The 19,087-nt window shown below is 49.7% G+C and overlaps 1 protein-coding gene across 1 annotated transcript in view; it reads right to left on the minus strand.

Moving 5' to 3' along the window:
- Positions 1 to 18,146, minus strand: part of NPLOC4 (NPL4 homolog, ubiquitin recognition factor) — a 78,686-nt gene extending 60,540 nt beyond the window's left edge. The window contains exons 1-3 of the mRNA XM_033182604.1: positions 17,953 to 18,146; positions 9,868 to 9,948; positions 4,138 to 4,250 (exon numbers count right to left, since the gene is read on the minus strand). Of these exons, the coding sequence (XP_033038495.1) occupies positions 4,138 to 4,250; positions 9,868 to 9,948; positions 17,953 to 17,967 (209 nt within the window). The 5' untranslated portion in view covers positions 17,968 to 18,146. The remainder of the gene's footprint in view (positions 1 to 4,137; positions 4,251 to 9,867; positions 9,949 to 17,952) is intronic.
- Positions 18,147 to 19,087: the final 941 nt, after the last annotated feature.

Genomic DNA, 19,087 nt, shown 5'->3' on the forward strand with positions numbered 1-19,087 from the left:
TTGAGGTCAAGAGATTGAGACCAGCCTGGCCAACATGGTGAAATCCCGTCTCTACTAAAAATACAAAAATTACCTGGGCATGGTGGTGGGCACCTATAGTCCCAGCTACTCAGGAGGCTGAGGCAGGAGAATCGCTCGAACCTGGGAGACAGAGGCTGCAGTGAGCTGAGATCGCACCACTGCACTCCAGCCTGAGCAAGAGTGAGACTGTGTCGGCGGGCGCGGTGGCTCACGCCCAGCACTTTGGGAGGCCGAGGCAGGTGGATCACGAGGTCAGGAAACTGAGACCACCCTGGCTAACACGGTGAGACCCCACCTCTACAAAAAATACAAAAAATTAGCCAGGATGTTGGTGGGCACCTATAGTCCCAGCTATTCCGGAGGCTGAGGCAGGAGGATGGCGTGAACCCGGGAGGTGGAGCTTGTAGTGAGCCAAGATCGCGCCACTGCGCTCCAGCCTGGGCAACAGAGCGAGACTCCGTCTCAAAAAAAAAAAAAAAAAAAAAAAAAGAGCCGGGTGTGGTGGAACATGTCTGTAATCCCAGTTACTCAGGAGGCTGAGACAGGAGAATCGCTTGAACCCAGGGGGTGGAGGTTGCAGTGAGCTGAGATCATTCCACTGCACTCCAGCCTGGGCAACAAGAACGAAACTCTTTCTCAAAAAAAAAAAAAAAAAAAAAGAAAGAAAAGAAAAAGAACAAAGGCAGGGAGCCAGGCGTGGTGGCTCACGTCTGTAATGCCAACACTTTGGGAGGCTGAGGCAGATGAATCACTTGAGGTCAAGAGATTGAGACCAGCCTGGCCAACATGGTGAAATCCCGTCTCTACAAAAAATACAAAAATTACCTGGGCATGGTGGTGGGCACCTATAGTCCCAGCTACTCAGGAGGCTGAGGCAGGAGAATCGCTCGAACCTGGGAGACAGAGGCTGCAGTGAGCTGAGATCGCACCACTGCACTCCAGCCTGAGCAAGAGTGAGACTGTGTCGGCCGGGCGCGGTGGCTCAAGCCTGTAATCCCAGCACTTTGGGAGGCCGAGGCGGGCGGATCACGAGGTCAGGAGATCGAGACCATCCTGGCTAACACGGTGAAACCCTGTCTCTACTAAAAAATATAAAAAACTAGCCGGGCGAGGTGGCGGGCGCCTGTAGTCCCAGTTACTCAGGAGGCTGAGGCAGGAGAATGGCGTAAACCCGGGAGGTGGAGCTTGCAGTGAGCTGAGATCTGGCCACTGCACTCCAGCCTGGGCGGCAGAGCGAGACTCCGTCTCAAAAAAAAAAAAAAAAAAGAGTGAGACTGTGTCTCAAAAAAAAAAAAAAAGGCCGGGCGCGGTGGCTCAAGCCTGTAATCCCAGCACTTTGGGAGGCGAGGCGGGCGGATCACGAGGTCAGGAGATCGAGACCATCTGGCGAACACTGTGAAACCCCGTCTCTACTAAAAATACAAAAAACTAGCCGGGCGAGGTGGCGGGCGTCTGTAGTCCCAGCTACTCGGGAGGCTGAGGCAGGAGAATGGCGTGAACCCGGGAGGTGGAGCTTGCAGTGAGCTGAGATCCGGCCACTGCACTCCAGCCCGGCGACAGAGCAAGACTCCGTCTCAAAAAAAAAAAAAAAAAGGTAGGTGTACAGCACCCCATGGTCCTGCTGAGGGAATGGCCTGAGTCTGTCAGGCCTCTGTAAACCACTGTGGATCGGCAGGAAATCCAGGACACAGAGGGTAATGCTGAAGTGTCTTGTGAACATGAAATCAGCAAGACCTCAGAGTGGGACACCCTACAGGTCAAGGGACCAAGTTCCTCAACAGATAAATTTTAAGAAAAGGAAAGAGATAGAAGGCGAACCTGAAGATTACAAGATATAAGACATACAAATTTCCTTAGAAAGCAAGACTCACTGGCAGTGTCTAGGGACAGACACTTAAGTAATGAAAGAGTAAAGAGCTGGGCACAGGGGCTCACACCTGTAATCCTAGCACTTTGGAAGGCCAAGGCGGGCAGATCATGAGGTCAGGAGTTTGAGACCAGCTTGGCCAACACAGTGAAACCCCATCTCTACGTAAGTAGTCCCAGCTACTCAGGAGGCTGAGGCAGGAGAAATGCCTGAACCCGGGAGGTGGAGGTTGCAGTGAGCTGGGATCACGCCATTGCACTCCAGCCTGGGTGACAGAGCGAGACTCCATCTCAAAAAAAAAGAAAGAAAGAAAGAAAAAAAGAACAGCAGATACCGTTAGGGAAATTTCTGGAGTGGCTGCCAATGCCTTATCCCCAGACCTGCTTGGTGCTTGCAATGGTGACACATAAGGTTCATCCATCAAGGCATACACTGTCCTCTGAGGTGTTCAGTATGCATTTTGTTTAATAATTACAAAGGGGAGGGAGAAAAAAATGCCAAGCAACAGGAGAGAAGGAAGGAAGGCAAGAGCAGCGGGACACAAGCATGGTTATGAGCTGAGAGTTCCTCTGGCTGAGACAGAGGGAGTGCACTCACATTCTCTTTACCTTTAGATACGGTTACATGTTCCACATTTAAACTTTAAAAAAAAAAAATTACCAGCCAGATTTGATTTAAAAATGAAAAATGTGCCTGTAATCCCAGCTACTCAGGAGGCTGAGACAGGAGGATCACTTGAGCCCAGAAGGTCGAGGCGGTAGTGAGTTATGATCGCACAACCGCACTCCAGCCTGGGTGACAGGGCGAGATTCTGTCTCAAGAAAAGGAAAAGGAAAAGGAAGGAAGGAAGGAAGGATTATCAAGATGCAAAACCCTTCAAGAAAGAAAGAAAGAAAAGAGAGTTGGCCGGGAGCGGTGGCTCAAGCCTGTAATCCCAGCACTTTGGGAGGCCGAGACGGGCGGATCACGAGGTCAGGAGATCGAGACCATCCTGGCTAACATGGCGAAACCCGTCTCTACTAAAAAATACAAAAAACTAGCCGGGCGAGGTGGCGGGCGCCTGTATCCCAGCTACTCGGGAGGCTGAGGCAGGAGAATGGCGTAAACCCGGGATGCGGAGCTTGCAGTGAGCTGGGTCCGGCCACTGGACTCCAGCCTGGGCGACAGAGAAGACTCCGTCTCAAAAAAAAAAAAAAAAAAAGAAAGAAGAGAAGAGAAGAGAAAAGAGAAGAGAGAAAAAGAATTATCAAGATGCAAAACCCTTCACAAGCTCAAAGGAAGGGTCACTCTGGAAATGAACAATAACAAGAGGTTTCATTTCACCTCATCACAGGGGTAGGCAAACAGTAGGTGCCAAATAAATCTTTGTTAAGAACAAATAAATGCTACGATTGCATATTGTGTCCCTAGATATATTAATCTGTGAATCTAAAAGTGACCAAAGTGCAAAACCAGCCTATCATTCTGGCTGGTAAACAGGCTCACAGCCAACTGCCAGCAGGTCCCAGGCCCACCACTGAGCCAGTGGCCACAGCACATGCAACCTGCAGCGTCGAGAGGAAACCTGACCACTCGCTCCCTAAGGACTGAACTGATCTAAGGGATACGTGAGCAAGTGCCCAAATGGTTTCGATGGGAGCCAGCACACGTGTTCCGTAAAGGGCCAGTCAATACTTTCAGCTTTGCAGGCCTCATGGTCTATCACAACTACTCAACTCTGCCCTTGTAACATGAAAACTGGCACCAACAACGCGACCTGGCTGTGTTCCAATAACACTTTACCAAAACAGGCAGCAGCCAGGCTGTGATAAGAGGTCTCTGAGCCCTGAAGGTCCTGAATGGCCAACTACAGGGTGGCATGGGCCACTGCACTGCCGGCACTCCTACCCAAGCCAGCAGGGCTAACGGGATTTCCCTGCACACAGCTGCGTTCCAAGTCTTTCACTCCAGACAAGCAGCTGAGTATGCAGCTCACTCCATGCCATACATGGACAGAGACAATAACTTTCTCCCCAGTGACACAAACTCCAGAATTCTGCAAAGTCAATTAAAATCTGCTCAACAGTAACGGCAGATTCAGGATAATTACTGAATCCCTGGCAAGCAACACAGTCACATGTATTCTGGTCAGCTGATAAGACCATAATGAGTGGTGTGAAGAGGAAAGAGGATAAAACTGGGCAACCTCGGACAGATCATGGGGACCTCATTTCCCCGCATTCCCTGCTTCCTCCTCAGAGGACACTTACTTGATTTTTAGCAAGTTGAGGGATTTGTTGGAGGAGGCTGTTATCTCTCCGGTCTTGTTTCTATTGATGTAAACTGAGAAGCCATTATTTTGGAAGCCAAACTCCTTTGCAACCTAAAACAAGGCCAAAAGAACAGAAATTTAATAAAATGCTAAATATCACTACATATACCATACACACACCAGACATTACTAGAAGAGTATTCACCAAATTTGGAAAGTGCTTATCATTCACCAAATTCCTCTTGCTATTTTTTTTTTTTTTTTTTTGAGACGGAGTCTCGCTCTGTCACCCAGGCTGGAGTGGGGTGGCATGATCTTGGCTTACTGCACCTTCACCTCCTGGGTTCCAGTGATTCTCCTGCCTCAGCCTCCCAAGTAGCTGGGATTACAGGCGTCTGCCACCACGCCCGGCTGATTTTTGTATTTTTAGTAGAGACGGGGTTTCACCATGTTGGCCAGGGTGGTCTCAAACTCCTGACCTCAAGTGATCCACCCGCCTCAGCCTCCCAAAGTGCTGGGATTACAGGCATGAGCCACCATGCCCGGCCAGTGGCTATGTTTGAAAAGTTCAATTTCTACTTTTGAAATCAACTGTAAAAACCCAATTCCAGGCCAGGCGCAGTGGTTCACGCCTGTAATCCTAGCACTTTGGGAGGCCACTTTGGGAGGCCAAGACAGGTGGATCACGAGGTCAGGAGATCGAGACCATCCTGGCTAACATGGTGAAACCCCGTATCTACTAAAACTACAAAAAATTAGCCGGGTGTGACGGCGGGCGCCTGTAGTTCCAGGTACTCAGGAGGCTGAGGCAGGAGAATGGCCTGAACCTGGGAGGTGGAGTTCATAGTGAGCCGAGACCGCGCCACTGCACTCCACCCTGGGTGACAGAGAGACTGTCTCAAAAAAAAAAAAGACAGAAAAGAACGAAGATAGAACAGAAAACTTTAAAGAGTGGCCAAAACCCCAAAATTTAATGAAAAACATCAAATAACAAATCCAGGAAGTTCAGCAAACTCTCCCAAGTTAGGATACAAAGAACACCACTGTGAGGCACACCAGAGTCACAATGCTGAAAGCTAGAGATAAATGAAGATAAGAAGATGGTGGAACAACAGCTTCAAATGCTTAACAGGACCAGGCACCACAGGTCCCGCCTGGAATCCCAGCACTCTGGGAGGCAGGGCGGGGAGGATCACTTGATCAAGACCAGCCTAGACAACGTGGTGAAACCCCCATCTCTACCAAAAAATTAAGCAATCAGCTGGGAAGTTGAGGTGGGAGCATCGCTTGAGCCCATGAAGTCAAGGCTGCAGTGAGCTGTGACTGTGCCAGTGCACTCCAAATCTAGGCAAAAAAAAAAAAAAGGACCAAGCAAGGTGGATCACACCTGTAATCCCAGCACTCTGGGAGGCTGAGGCGGGTGGATAACCTGAGGTGAGGAGTTAAAGACCAGACTGGCCAACATAGTGAAACCCCATCTCTACTAAAAATACAAAAATTAGCTGGACATGGTGGCGGGAGCCTGTAGTCCCAGCCACTGGGGAGGCTGAGGCAAGAGAATCACTTGAACCTGGGAGGCGGAGGTTGCAGTGAGGCAGGATTATGCCACTGCACTCCAGCTTGGGCAACACAATGAGACTTCGTCTCAAAAAAAAGGCCGGGCGTGGTGGCTCACGCCTGTAATCCCAACACTTTGGGAGGTCAAGGCAGGCAGATCACGAGGTCAGGAGATCGAGATCATTCTGGCTAACACGGTGAAATCCTGTCTCTATTGAAAATACAAGGCCGGGCGCGGTGGCTCAAGCCTGTAATCCCAGCACTTTGGGAGGCCGAGATGGGGGGATCACGAGGTCAGGAGATCGAGACCATCCTGGCTAACACGGTGAAACCCCGTCTCTACTAAAAAAAATACAAAAATTAGCCGGGCGAGATGGCGGGCACCTGTAGTCCCAGCTACTCGGGAGGCTGAGGCGAGAGAATGGCGTAAACCCGGGAGGCGGAGCTTGCAGTGAGCTGAGATCCGGCCACTGCACTCCAGCCTGGGCGACAGAGCGAGACTCCGTCTCAACAAAAAAAAAAAAAAAAAAAAAAGAAAATACAAAAAATCAGCCAGCCATGGTGGCGGGCGCCTGTAGTCCCAGCTACTCGGGAGGCTGAGGCAGGAGAATGGCATGAACCTGGGAGGCGGAGCTTGCAGTGAGCCGAGATCACACTACTGCACTCTAGCCTGGGTGACAGAGCAAGATTCTGTCTCAAAAAAAAAAAAAAAACATTGGTGCATGGTTGGGAACAAAAAAGAAATGTCAACATGTCAACTTAGAAATCTGTTTCAGGCCGGGCGCGGTGGCTCAAGCCTGTAATCCTAGCACTTTGGGAAGCCAAGACAGGAGGATCACGAGGTCAGGAGATTGAGACCATCCTGGCAAACACGGTGAAACCCAGTCTCTACTAAAAAATACAAAAAACTAGCCGGGCGAGGTGGCGGGCGCCTGTAGTCCCAGCTACTCGGGAGGCTGAGGCAGGAGAATGGCATAAACCCGGGAGGTGGAGCTTGCAGTGAGCTGAGATCCGGCCACTGCACTCCCGCCTGGGCGACAGAGGGAGACTCCGTCTCAAAAAAAAAAAAAAAAGAAATCTGTTTCAAGGCCGGGCACGGTGGCTCACGCCTGTAATCCTACCACTTTGGGAGGCCGAGGCGGGTGGATCACCTGAGGTGAGGAGTTCGAGACCAGCCTGACCAACATGGTGAAACTCGGTCTCTATTAAAAAGACAAAATTAGCCAGACTTGGTGGCGCATGCCTGTAATCCTAGCTACTCGGGAGACTGAGGCAGAAGAATCGCTTGAACCCAGGAGGCAGAGTATGCAATGAGCCAAGATCATGCCATTGCACTCCAGCCTGGGCAACAAGAGCGAAACTCCGTCTCAAAAAATAAAACAAGGCCGGGCGCGGTGGCTCAAGCCTGTAATCCCAGCACTTTGGGAGGCCGAGACGGGCGGATCACGAGGTCAGGAGATCGAGACCATCCTGGCTAACACGGTGAAACCCCGTCTCTACTAAAAATACAAAAAACTAGCGGGCGAGGTGGCGGCGCCTGTAGTCCCAGCTACTGCGGAGGCTGAGGCAGGAGATGGCGTGAGCCCGGGAGGCGGAGCTTGCAGTGAGCTGAGATCCGGCCACTGCACTCCAGCCCGGGCGACAGAGCGAGACTCCGTCTCAAAGAAAATAAGAAAGAAAAAAAATAAAACAAAACTTAGCTGGGTATGGTGGTGCACGCCTGGATCCCAACTACTTGGGAGGCTGAGGCAGGAGAATCACTGGAACCTAGGAGGCAGAGGTTACACTGAGCCGCAATCATGCCACTGCACTCTAGTCTGGGCGACAGAAAAAGACTCCATCTCAAAAAAGAAAGAATTTCTTTTTTTTTTTTTTTTTTTGAGGCAGAGTCTCACTCTGTCGCCCAGACTGGAGTGCAGTGGCCGGATCTCAGCTCACTGCAAGCTCTGTCTCCCAGGTTTACACCATTCTCCTGCCTCAGCCTCCCGAGTAGCTGGGACTACAGGCGCCCGCCACCTCGCCCGGCTAGTTTTTGTATTTTTAGTAGAGACGGGGTTTCACTGTGTTAGCCAGGATGGTCTCGATCTCCTGACCTCGTGATCCGCCCGTCTCGGCCTCCCAAAGTGCTGGGATTACAGGCTTGAGCCACCGCACCCGGCCAAGAATTTCATATTGAATGAAAATATCCTCCCAGCACTTTGGGAGGCCGAGGCAGGTGGATCACAAGGTCAGATCGAGACTATCCTGGCTAACACAGTGAAACCCCATCTCTACTAACAATACAAAACTTTAGCCGGGCATGGTGGCAGGCGCCTGTAGTCCCAGCTACTCGGGAGGCTGAGGCAGGAGAATGGCGTGAACCTGGGAGGTGGAGTTTGCATGAGCCGAGATAGCGCCACTGCACTCCAGACCGGGCGACAGAGCAAGACTCCCTCTCAAAAAAAAAAAAAAAAAGGAAAAAAAGAAAATATCCTTCACGGCCAGGCGCAGGGGTTCACGCCAAAGCAGGTGGATCACAAGTTCAAGAGTTCAACCAGCCTGGTGAAGACGGTGAAACCCCGTCTCTACTAAAAACACAAAAAATTAGCCGGGTGTGGTGGTGGGTGCCTGTAATCCCAGCTACTCAGGGGGCTGAGGCAGAGAGTTCCTTGAACCCAGGAGGCGGAGGTTGCAGTGAGCCGAGATCGTGCCACTACTCCAGCCTGGGGAACAGAGCAAGATGTCATCTCAAAAAAAAAGAAAATCTCTGGCCGGGCGCGGTGGCTCAAGCCTGTAATCCCAGCACTTTGGGAGGCCGAGACGGCGGATCACGAGGTCAGGAGATCGAGACCATCCTGGCTAACACGGTGAAACCCCGTCTCTACTAAAAATACAAAAAAACCTCGGGCGAGGTGGCGGGCGCCTGTAGTCCCAGCTACTCCAGAGGCTGAGGCAGGAGAATGGCGTAAAACCCGGGAGGCGGAGCTTGCAGTGAGCTGAGATCCGGCCACTGCACTCCAGCCGGGCGAAAGAGCAAGACTCCGTCTCAAAAAAAAAAAAAAAAAAAAAAAAAAAAAAAAAGAAAATCTCCTTCACATAAATACAGGGCAAAACCAAAACATTTTCAGGTCAAAAAAAACCCAAGGGTCTGTGACCAACAAACCTACCTGCAACAAAGGCTAAAGGATTTTTTTTTTGAGATGGAGTCTCACTCTGTCACCCAGGCTAGAGTGCAGTGGCTCACTGGGCTCACTGCAAGCTCCGCCTCCCAGGTTCACGCCATTCTCCTGCCTCAGCCTCCCAAGTAGCTGGGACTACAGGTGCCCGCCATACACCTGGCTAATTTTTTGTATGTTTAGTAGAGACGGGGTTTTACCACGTTAGCCAGGATGGTCTCGATCTCCTGAACCTCATGATCCACCCTCCTTGGCCCCCCAAAGTTCTGGGATTACAGGCGTGAGCCACCGCACCCGGCCTGGATGTTTTTCAGTCTGAAGAGAAATAACTCCAGACAGAAACAGTCTGAGGAAATCCATGGGAAAAGTAAATAAGGAAGAAACGGTGAAGATAAGCTAAGAACTTCATACTATGCAACTATCACAGTAAATGAAATATTTTGTGATTGGTTAAAAACGGAAAAACTGTCATGAGAATCCTGGACACACGCAGGTCAGGAGACCAGGGAAGAGCCAGGGATGATTCTTTGAATCAACTCTAGTCATATCTACAATTCATACTCAGTTAATACTTTTGTCTTTTCTTTTTTTTTTTTTTGAGACAGAGTCTCGCTCTGTCGCCCAGGCTGGAGTGCAGTGGCCGGATCTCAGCTCACTGCAAGCTCCGCCTCCCGGGTTCCCACCATTCTCCTGCCTCAGCCTCCCAAGTAGCTGGGACTACAGGCGCCGCCACCTCGCCCCTGGGATCAATCCCAGCACTTTGGGATTACAGGTGTGAGTCACTGCACCAGCCGTGAAATACTTTTACACTTACCTTTGGGCTCTTGGTCCTATAATTTTGAGCAGTTAGCTGTGACAAACATCTCATTCAACCCAACTATTATAGAGAAATGCAATGCAAGAGGCAATTTGGGAATAGGGAAAATAAGAAAATGAGGAAAAGAGAAAAGGTATCGATGGGAGTAACAGCAGAGGATGAAAAAGATCCTGAGGGTCAACACCCAGGCCACAGATACCTTTTTCAAAAACGTTGCTGCTGTTTCTCTCTTTGTTGCTGTGATCCGCTTCACTCCATCCGGGGACTGGACACGAATTATCTGTTGCAAACAAAACATGATGGTTACTGCACAGCCTAGTGAGGTCCTGATCTACTACCATGGCTTCCATCTGTGGTCTTTTAGCATCTGGGTCACTGAAACGTAAAGCCAAACCTCACTCTTCACCTTTCAATACCCAGCTCAATCCTTCTAGAAGATGATGCAGAGGGGTGAGATTCATCAGCATATGGGGAGATATTTTTTTTTTTTTTTTTTTTTTTTTTGAGACGGAGTCTCGCTCTGTCGCCCAGGCTGGAGTGCAGTGGCCGGATCTCAGCTCACTGCAAGCTCTGCCTCCCAGGTTTACGCCATACTCCTGCCTCAGCCTCCCGAGTAGCTGGGACTACAGGCACCTGCCACCTCGCCCGGCTAGTTTTTTGTATTTTTTAGTAGAGACGGGGTTTCACCGTGTTAGCCAGGATGGTCTCGATCTCCTGACCTCGTGATCCGCCCGTCTCGGCCTCCCAAAGTGCTGGGATTACAGGCTTGAGCCACCGCACCCGGCCTAGGGGAGATATTTTAAGAGTACTGTCCTCTCAACTCTTAGTTTCACTCAGAAAACAACTTTAATTCCTAATCACTATTTATAGAGTATATGTAAAACACTTTTTGTCTCTTCAAACTGAAACAGAAAAAAAACCCACCATGAACCATGAATGAATTGTGTTCTTTAAAAAAGATGTCTTTGGGGAAAAAAAAGAAAAAAAAAAAGATATTACTTTGTTCCAAGATCTATATACAAACATTAGATAGTCTTTAAGAGTCCTGCAATTCAAAAGAATCACAGGGAATTTTCTAATTGTTACATTTTTTTTACTTTTTTGAGACAGGGTCTTGCTGTCACCCAGACTGGAGTGCAGTGGCAAAATCACAGCTTACTGCAGCCTTGAGCTCCAAGATTCAAGTGATCCTCTGACCTCAGCCTCCCAAGAGCTGGGACCACAGATTTGCACCACCACACCAGGTTAATTTTTTTTTTGTAGTGATGGAGTGTCACCATACTGCCCAGGCTGGTCTCGAGCTCCTGGGCTCAAGTGATCCTGCCACTGTGCCGGGATTACGGGTGTAAGCCACCACGCCCAGCTATTACTTTCCCTAAAAAAGTTTTTTTTTTTTTTTTTTTTTTTTTTTTTGAGACGGAGTCTCGCTCTGTCCCCCGGGCTGGAGTGCAGTGGCCGGATCTCAGCTCACTGCAAGCTCCGCCTCCCGGGTTTACGCCATTCTCCTGCCTCAGCCTCCGCAGTAGCTGGGACTACAGGCGCCGCCACCTCGCCCGGCTAGATTTTTGTATTTTTTAGTAGAGACGGGGTTCACCGTGTTAGCCAGGATGGTCTCGATCTCCTGACCTCGTGATCCGCCCGTCTCGGCCTCCCAAAGTGCTAGGATTACAGGCTTGAGCCACCGCGCCCGGCCCCTAAAAAAGTTTTTAAAATGGCCAGGCGCGGTGGCTGACATCTGTAATTGTAGCACTTTGGGAGGCTAAGGCGGTGGATAACTTGAGCTCAGAAGTTCAAGACCTATGGGCAACATGGGGAAACCCCATCTCTCTTAAAAACACAAAAGTTAGCCAGGCATGGTAGCAAACGCCTATGGTCTCAGCTACTCAGGGAGCTGAGGCATGAGGATCACTTGAACCAGGGAGGTTGAGGCTACAGTGAGCCCAAATGGTGCCACTGCACTCCAGCGTTGGTGACAAAGTGAGACCCTGTCTCAAAAAAAGAGATTAGGCCAGGCACAATGGCTCATGCCTGTAATCCCAGCACTCTGGGAGGCTGAGGCGAGCGGATCACCTGAGGTCAGGAGTTCGAGACCAGCCTAGCCAACATGGTGAAACCCCATCTCTACTAAATATACAAAAATTAGCCGGGCATGGTGGCAGGCACCTATAATCCCAGCTACTCGGGAGGCTGAGGCAGGAGAATCGCTTGAACCCAGGAGGCAGAGGTTGCAGTGAACCAAGATCATGCATGATGCACAGCAAGACTTCATCTCAAAAAAATATTTAAACTTAAATTTAAAAAGAGATTAAAATTAAAAGCAATAAAGGTCTTTAATGGTAAAATTTAGTAGGGTTTTGAAAAAATATTTTCAGCTGGGCACAGTGGCTCACACCTATAATCCCAGCACTTCAGGAGGCCAAGGCAGGAGGATTTCTTTAGCCCAGGAGTTCAAGATCAGCCTGGCCAATACAGCAAGACCCCATCCTAATGTAGTAACGTGTGTGTACGTGTGTGTGTGCACATATGTATATTAAAGTGTGTGTGTACATATACATATATATATACATTTTTTTTTCCCATGGCAAGCTAAAAAAGTTGGCAGACCTGGAAGACTACTGGACAAAGGGAATTACTTTCTTTTTTTTTTTTTTTTTTTTTTTTGAGGCGGAGTCTCGCTCTGTCGCCCGGACTGGAGTGCAGTGGCCGGATCTCAGCTCACTGCAAGCTCCGTCTCCCAGGCTTACGCCATTCTCCTGCCTCAGCCTCCGCAGTAGCTGGGACTACAGGCGCCCGCCACCTCGCCCGGCTAGTTTTTGTATTTTTAGTAGAGACGGGGTTTCACCGTGTTAGCCAGGATGGTCTCGATCTCCTGACCTCGTGATCCGCCCGTCTCGGCCTCCCAAAGTGCTGGGATTACAGGCTTGAGCCACCGCGCCCGGCCAAAGGGCATTACTTTCTAAGACGACTTGATTTTTATGCTGATGAAAGCCACTGTGAAAGTGAGTTATCATGCCTAGCCGACAGCACAGGTCTCTGCTTTAGACAGGGAGGATGAAATGGCATGCTCTGCAGCAAACAAAGACCTGCCCCAACCACCTGCAGTACAGGAAGGAAGGCAGACAGGAACATGCCCATAATTGTCTTAGCTTCTGTCAGCAAAGACTGACGGTGTACTCTATAGCTTCTTTCTCTCTCATGTCCTACATTAACGTCTCTTGTATTTAGCTCATTTTTTTTTCCCGAGACAAAGTTTCAATCTTGTGGCCCAGGCTAGAGTGCAATGGCACGATTTTGGCTCACTGCAATCTCTGCCTCTTGAGTTCAAGTGATTCTCCTGCCTCAGCCTCCTGAGTAGCTGGAATCACAAGTGCCCACCATCACACCCAGATAATTTTTTTTTGTTTGTTTGTTTTTGAGACAGAGTCTTTTCCCGTCGCCCAGGCTGGAGTGCAGTGACGCAATCTCAGCTCACTGCAATCTCCACCTCCCAGGTTCAGGCGATTCTACTGTCTCAGCCTCCTGAGTATCTGGGATTACAGGCGTGCACCACCACGCCCAGCTAATTTTTGTATTTTTAGTAGAGACGGGGTTTCAACACGTTAGTCAATCTGGTCTTAAACTCCTACCTCACGTGATCCACCTGCCTCAGCCTCCCAAAGTGCTGGGATTACAGGCGTGAGCCACCAATCCTGGCCTAGCGGATTTTTTGTAGTGAAACAGTTCAATTCCCTTATTTCCTTTTTTTTTTTTCCTTCCTCAGACGGACTCTCGCTCTTGTCACTCAGGCTGGAGTGCAATGGCGTGATCTTGGCTCACTGCCACCTCCACCTCCCGAGTTCAAGCGATTCTCCTGTCTCGGCCTCCTGAGTAACTGGGATTACAGGTGCCCGCCCCCACGCCTGGCTAATTTTTAGTATTTTTAGTAGAGACAGAGTTTTGCCATGTTGGCCAAGCTGGTCTCGAACTCCTGACCTCAAGTGATCCACCCGCCTCGGCCTCCCAAAGTGCTGGGATTACAGGCATGCGCCACAGCGCCCGGCCTCCCTTATTTCCTTTTTTTATAAATTCTGTAACTGTTTTCTGTGAGGTTACAATGGGTGTTACATTAAACATTCTCTTCAACCACTATGCAGATGAAAAGTGTCACAAGCCATTGTCTAAAAAAGATTTCCACTGCGTACAGATAAAACACCATAAAGGCTTAGAGTCTACTGGAATGTGTCCACTTTTATGAAAGTAACTAAGCCTAATCTAGATTTTCCTGAAATAGGGTAACCCTGTCCTGCATTTTCCCATAACTTTCACTTGGCCGAAAAGGCTCCACCCGACATGTTCTCAACTTTTAAGATTTTGTTTTCAGGCTGGGCACGGTGACTCAGGCCTGTAATCCCAGCACTCTGGGAGGCTGCGGTAGACGGATCACTTGAGCTCAGGAGACCAGTCTGGGCAACTCTGTCTGTATTTAAAAAAAAAAAGATTTTGTTTTGAATAATCTCTGAATATCCCAATTGTTAAGAGAATATAAAAAGATATAACTAGAAATACAATTCTTTTTACTTCTTACATCTAGTATACTTCATTCTAGATTCAATACCCAAGAATAACATTTTCACAATACATAGCATTAGGTAAATACTTACACTTATTTGTTTCTAAAATCTGTCTCCCAACATTTAGCTATCTTAAAAAGGAAAGTTCTGTTCTAATGAAGGGGATAGTGTGAATGTTCCTTCAAATGATGACTCTAGAACAAGAGCATGTCACCGCCACTCTTTACAGAGCTAAATGGTTCTGGCTGCAGAATTCTAAGGTGAAGAAGTCATCCTACTTGATCCTCTACCACAGAAGATGGGAGTCCAGGTTTCCAAGGCCAACTCCAGTATTTAACAAGAGACAAACATAATTTGTACCAGGGAAAGTTCTGGCCTAGCCTCCGACATGGACTACAAAATGAAATACACAGGAAGAGACAAACCTGACAACATGAACACACAGCCTCTTGGTAACTTAGGTTTCCCTATTTATAAGAAAATAAGACCAGAACGCTTCTTGAGGAAGTTGAAAAACTGGTGAGATACAGTTATATCCACAGAAACTCTTTTTTCCCTTCAAGACGGAGTCTTGCTCTGTCGCCCAGAGCTGGAGTGCAATGACACGATCTCAGTTCACTGTAACCTCCACCTGCCGAGTTCAAGCAATTCTCCTGCCTCAGCTTCCAAGTAGCTGGGATTAAAGGCGCCCGCCACTGCGCCCTGCTAATTTTTGCATTTTTTTTTTTTTTTTTTACAGACAAGAGTCTCTTGTCACCCAGGCTGGAGTGCAGTAGTGTGATCTTGGCTCACTGCAACCTCCGCCTCCCGGGTTCTAGTAATTCTCCTGCCTCAGCCTCCCGAGTAGCTGGGATTACAGGCGCACGCCGTCATGCCCAGTTAATTTTTTGTACTTTTTTTTTTTAGTAGACACGAGGTTTCACCCTGTTGCCCAGGCTGGTCTCAAACTCCTGAGCTCAAGCAATCCACCTGCCTTGGCCTCCCAAAGTGCTAGGATTACAAGCCTGAGCCACCACGCCCTAATTTTTGTATTTTTAGTAAAGACGTGGTTTCACCATGTTGGCCAGGCTGATCTCGAACTACTGACCTCATGATACACCCACCTCAGCCTCTCAAAGTGCTGGGATTACAGGTGTGAGCCACTGCGCCCAGCCCAGAAACTTTTAAGACCTGTTTCTTTTTTTTTTTTTTTTTTTTTTTTTTGAGACGGAGTCTCGCTCTGTCGCCCAGGCTGGAGTGCAGTGGCCGGATCTCAGCTCACTGCAAGCTCCGCCTCCCGGGTTTATGCCATTCTCTCGCCTCAGCCTCCCGAGTAGCTGGGACTACAGGCGCCCACCACATCGCCCGGCTAATTTTTTGTATTTTTTTAGTAGAGACGGGGTTTCACCGTGTTAGCCAGGATGGTCTCGATCTCCTGACCTCGTGATCCACCCGTCTCAGCCTCCCAAAGACCTGTTTCTTAAATTCAAAATAACTTTTTAAATCAATTTCAAAAGAAGAGTGTTTTAATTCCTCACAATCTGAGAAATTCAACAAGATCTAATGCTGTCAATGAGAGCCTAACCTTATATACGCTGGTGGGGAAAAAAAAAATGACCTTGTCTGAAACACTTTTCACTTGTCAATGGTTACTTTAACTCAGTTAAAAGTACAAAGGCAGTTTGAAAGAAGGTTTGAGTGCCAATTCCTAACCTATTTCTAGGCAGAGTCACCAATGATTAACACTTTTTTTTTTTTTTTTTTTTTTGAGACAGTCTTGCTCTGTCACCCAGGCTGGAGTCCAAGTGCGCAATCTGGGCTGACTGCAACCTCTACCTCCTGGGTTTGAGTGATTCCCCTCCCTCAGCCTCCGGAGTAGCTGGGTTAACAGGTGCACGACACCACACCTGGCTAATTTTGGTATTTTTAGTAGAGACAGTGTTTCACCATGTTGGTCAGGCTAGTCTTGAACTCCTGACCTCATGATTCACCCGCCTGGGCCTCCCAAAGTGCTGGGATTATAGGCGTAAGCCACCGCACGGCCACATTTTATTTTTCAAAGGAGTCAAAAGTTTCTTGGCCAGGCATGGTAAGCTGTAATCCTAACAATTTGGGACCCCAAGGGAAGAGGATCCCTGGAGCTCAGAGACCAGCCTGTGCAACGTTTGACCAGGAGTCAACGTTTCCTAAATTTCCAGGAGTCGACGTTGACCAGGAGTCGATGTTTCCTAAGCTTCTCCTGGAGCCCATCTTCACTCCACTCATCTCCAGGTTGGGAAACACAGAGGTACCAGGAGGGCCCCTGCATGGAGAGCTGATGGGACCACCAGAGAACAGCCTTGTGCGCAAATGTTAGCTTATCCTGGAGACCCATCTGTCTGCGTGTGACAGAGTCTCATTCTGTCGCCCAGGCCGGAGTCCAGTGACGCCACCTCGGCTCACCATGTTGGCCGGGCTAGTCTTGAACTCCTGACCTCAGGTGATCCACCCACCTCGGTCTCCCAAAGTGCTGGGATTACAGGTGTGAGTCACCGCGCCAGGCCTAGAGACCTATTCTTGACACCTGGCAAAACTGCAGAGACTGTCACAATGCTAGAGTATGAACAGTACTCCTCACCCAATCCTGCTTCCCCCAGAAATCCCAAATCTTCCTTAATATTAACCAGAATGTTCCTGTCCAATGGTCAGTTTTTTTTTCCCCCATCACATTTACTTTTGGGGAGAAACTTCTCACAACTTAACAAGGGCCTGGTTTTATCTGATTTGTCACTGATTTTTTTTTACCTTAAGGGGGGGTGTGTGACAATTTATTTTTATTTTTTATTTTTTTGAGACACAGTCTCCCTGTATAGCCCAGGCTGGAGTGCAATGGAGGGATCTCAGCTCACTGCAGCCTCCACCTCCCGGGTTCAAGCGATTCTCCTGCCTCAGTCTCCCAAGTAGCTGGGATTACAGGCGTGCGCCATGACGCCCGGCTAATTTTTTGTATTTTTAGTAGAGACGGGAGTTCGCCATGTTGGCCAGGCTGGTCTTGAACTCCTGACCTCAGGTGATCCACCCACCTCGGCCTCCCAAAGTGCTGAGATTACAGGCGTGAGCCACTGCGCCCAGCCGACAATTTTAATTTCAGGTAAAAAGTGAAATCAACATCATTTACAACATTTATCTTAAAGAGGAATTGTCAAGTTTTCCTTCCAAGCAAGGAGCAAAGCCGGCAAGTCACTGTTTTCATTTTCCCAGGTCCTCTGGTGCGGAGGGAGCTCTGTAACGTCCCCGTCTGCAGAGCTGCTCTCTCTTCAGTGACTCATGACAAGGCACTCGCTGGGAAGCGGGAGAGCAGGAGGAGAGAATCAGGGGGAGATTAGGGTAAGAGGTGTCCCTGGCTCTGAGAGGGGCAGGACTGGCTGCGAGTCCCTGGAATTAGACCAGGAAGTCTCCTGGAGCCGGGAAACGGGTGGGGAAGGGGAGCGGTTTCTCTTCGCCACAGTCCATTCTCCCTGCAGAAAGGCTCGGCCTTTCCCTGCCCAGGGCTGGGAACCGGGGTCGCAAGTCCTCCGGGGACGGACAGGGACGGGAAGAAGCCCAGGGGGTGAAAGTCCCCGAGAGGGGCCCAGCCACTGCAGAGAAAGCCCCGGCAAAAGAAGGGAAAGGGGCCGAGTCTCGGGGCCGGCAGGCCCGCCTCCCCCACAGGCCGCGGCCGGCAAATCTGCTGCCTCATCCCGGCGTCCCCGCTCCCGCCCGGCCGCCGCACTCACGATGCTCTCGGCCATGGCGGCCGCTCCTGCCTCCGGGCTGGAGCCCCGGGCCGCCGCCGCCTGCCGCCCCAAGGGCCTCGCAGACCCGGCCGCGGCCTCAGCCCCGGCCCCGGCCTCTCTACGCCGCCGCCACCGCCGCTCCAGCTTCGCCCGCCCGGCTCCACCAGCCGCCGACGTCCCCGTGCCTCGCTCAATACGCTCCCCGCGGGCGCGCGGCCGGGAAACCAGGTTCCGGCCCCACCAACTGCCCAACGCATGCGCAGAGCGGCGCCGCTGACCCGCCCCGCATCCCTGCAACTAGAGGAGGGGATTTTGGAAAGATGGCTCTGCGATGACTTATGCTCGTCCTCGGAAACCCAAGCGGTACCGAAAAGCCCAAAAAGGAGGCAAAGACAAGCATCCGAAATCTCACCCAAAAATAACTACTGCTGCGTATTGTAGCGTATTATAATTGGGGAAACAGCATTCCGAACTTCTCTCCATGCACAAGTAAGTAGATGAACAATTTCAGGAAGGGAGGATCACACCTTCATGTTATTTTTTAAAGTATTTTTAAAATTTAACATAAGAAAAACAAATGAGTTTAAACCGCATTTCAGGCCGGGCGCGGTGGCTCATACCTGTAATCCCAGCATTTTGGGAGGCCAAGGTGGATGGATCATCTGAGGTCAAAAGTTGGAGACCAGCCTGGCCAAAATAGTGAAAACCCCGTCCCTACTCAAAATACAAGATTAGGCCATACGCGGTGGCTCACGCCTGTAATCCCAGCACTTTGGGAGGCCGAGGCAGGTGGATCACCTGAGGTCAGGAGTTCGAGACCAGCCTGACCAACATGGTGAAACCCTGTCTCTACTAAAAATACAAAAATTAACCGGGCGTGGTGGCACGTGCCTGTAGTCCCAGCTACTCAGGAGTCTGAGGCCGGACAATCTCTTGAAGCCTAGAGGCGGAGGTTGGAGTGAGCCAACTTGGTGCCACTGCACTCCAGCCTGGTCTACAGAGTGAGACTTTATCTCCAAACAAACAAACAAAGACATCACTTCACAGATTCTAAGGATTTTAGGAATTGGATGCCAGGAAACCGAAAGAACAAATATATACATATTTCACAACATCACAATTACCGTGAGGGTTT

Source organism: Trachypithecus francoisi, unplaced genomic scaffold (genome assembly GCF_009764315.1).
Source record: "Trachypithecus francoisi isolate TF-2019V2 unplaced genomic scaffold, Tfra_2.0 Lachesis_group20, whole genome shotgun sequence".
NCBI lineage: Eukaryota > Metazoa > Chordata > Mammalia > Primates > Cercopithecidae > Trachypithecus > Trachypithecus francoisi.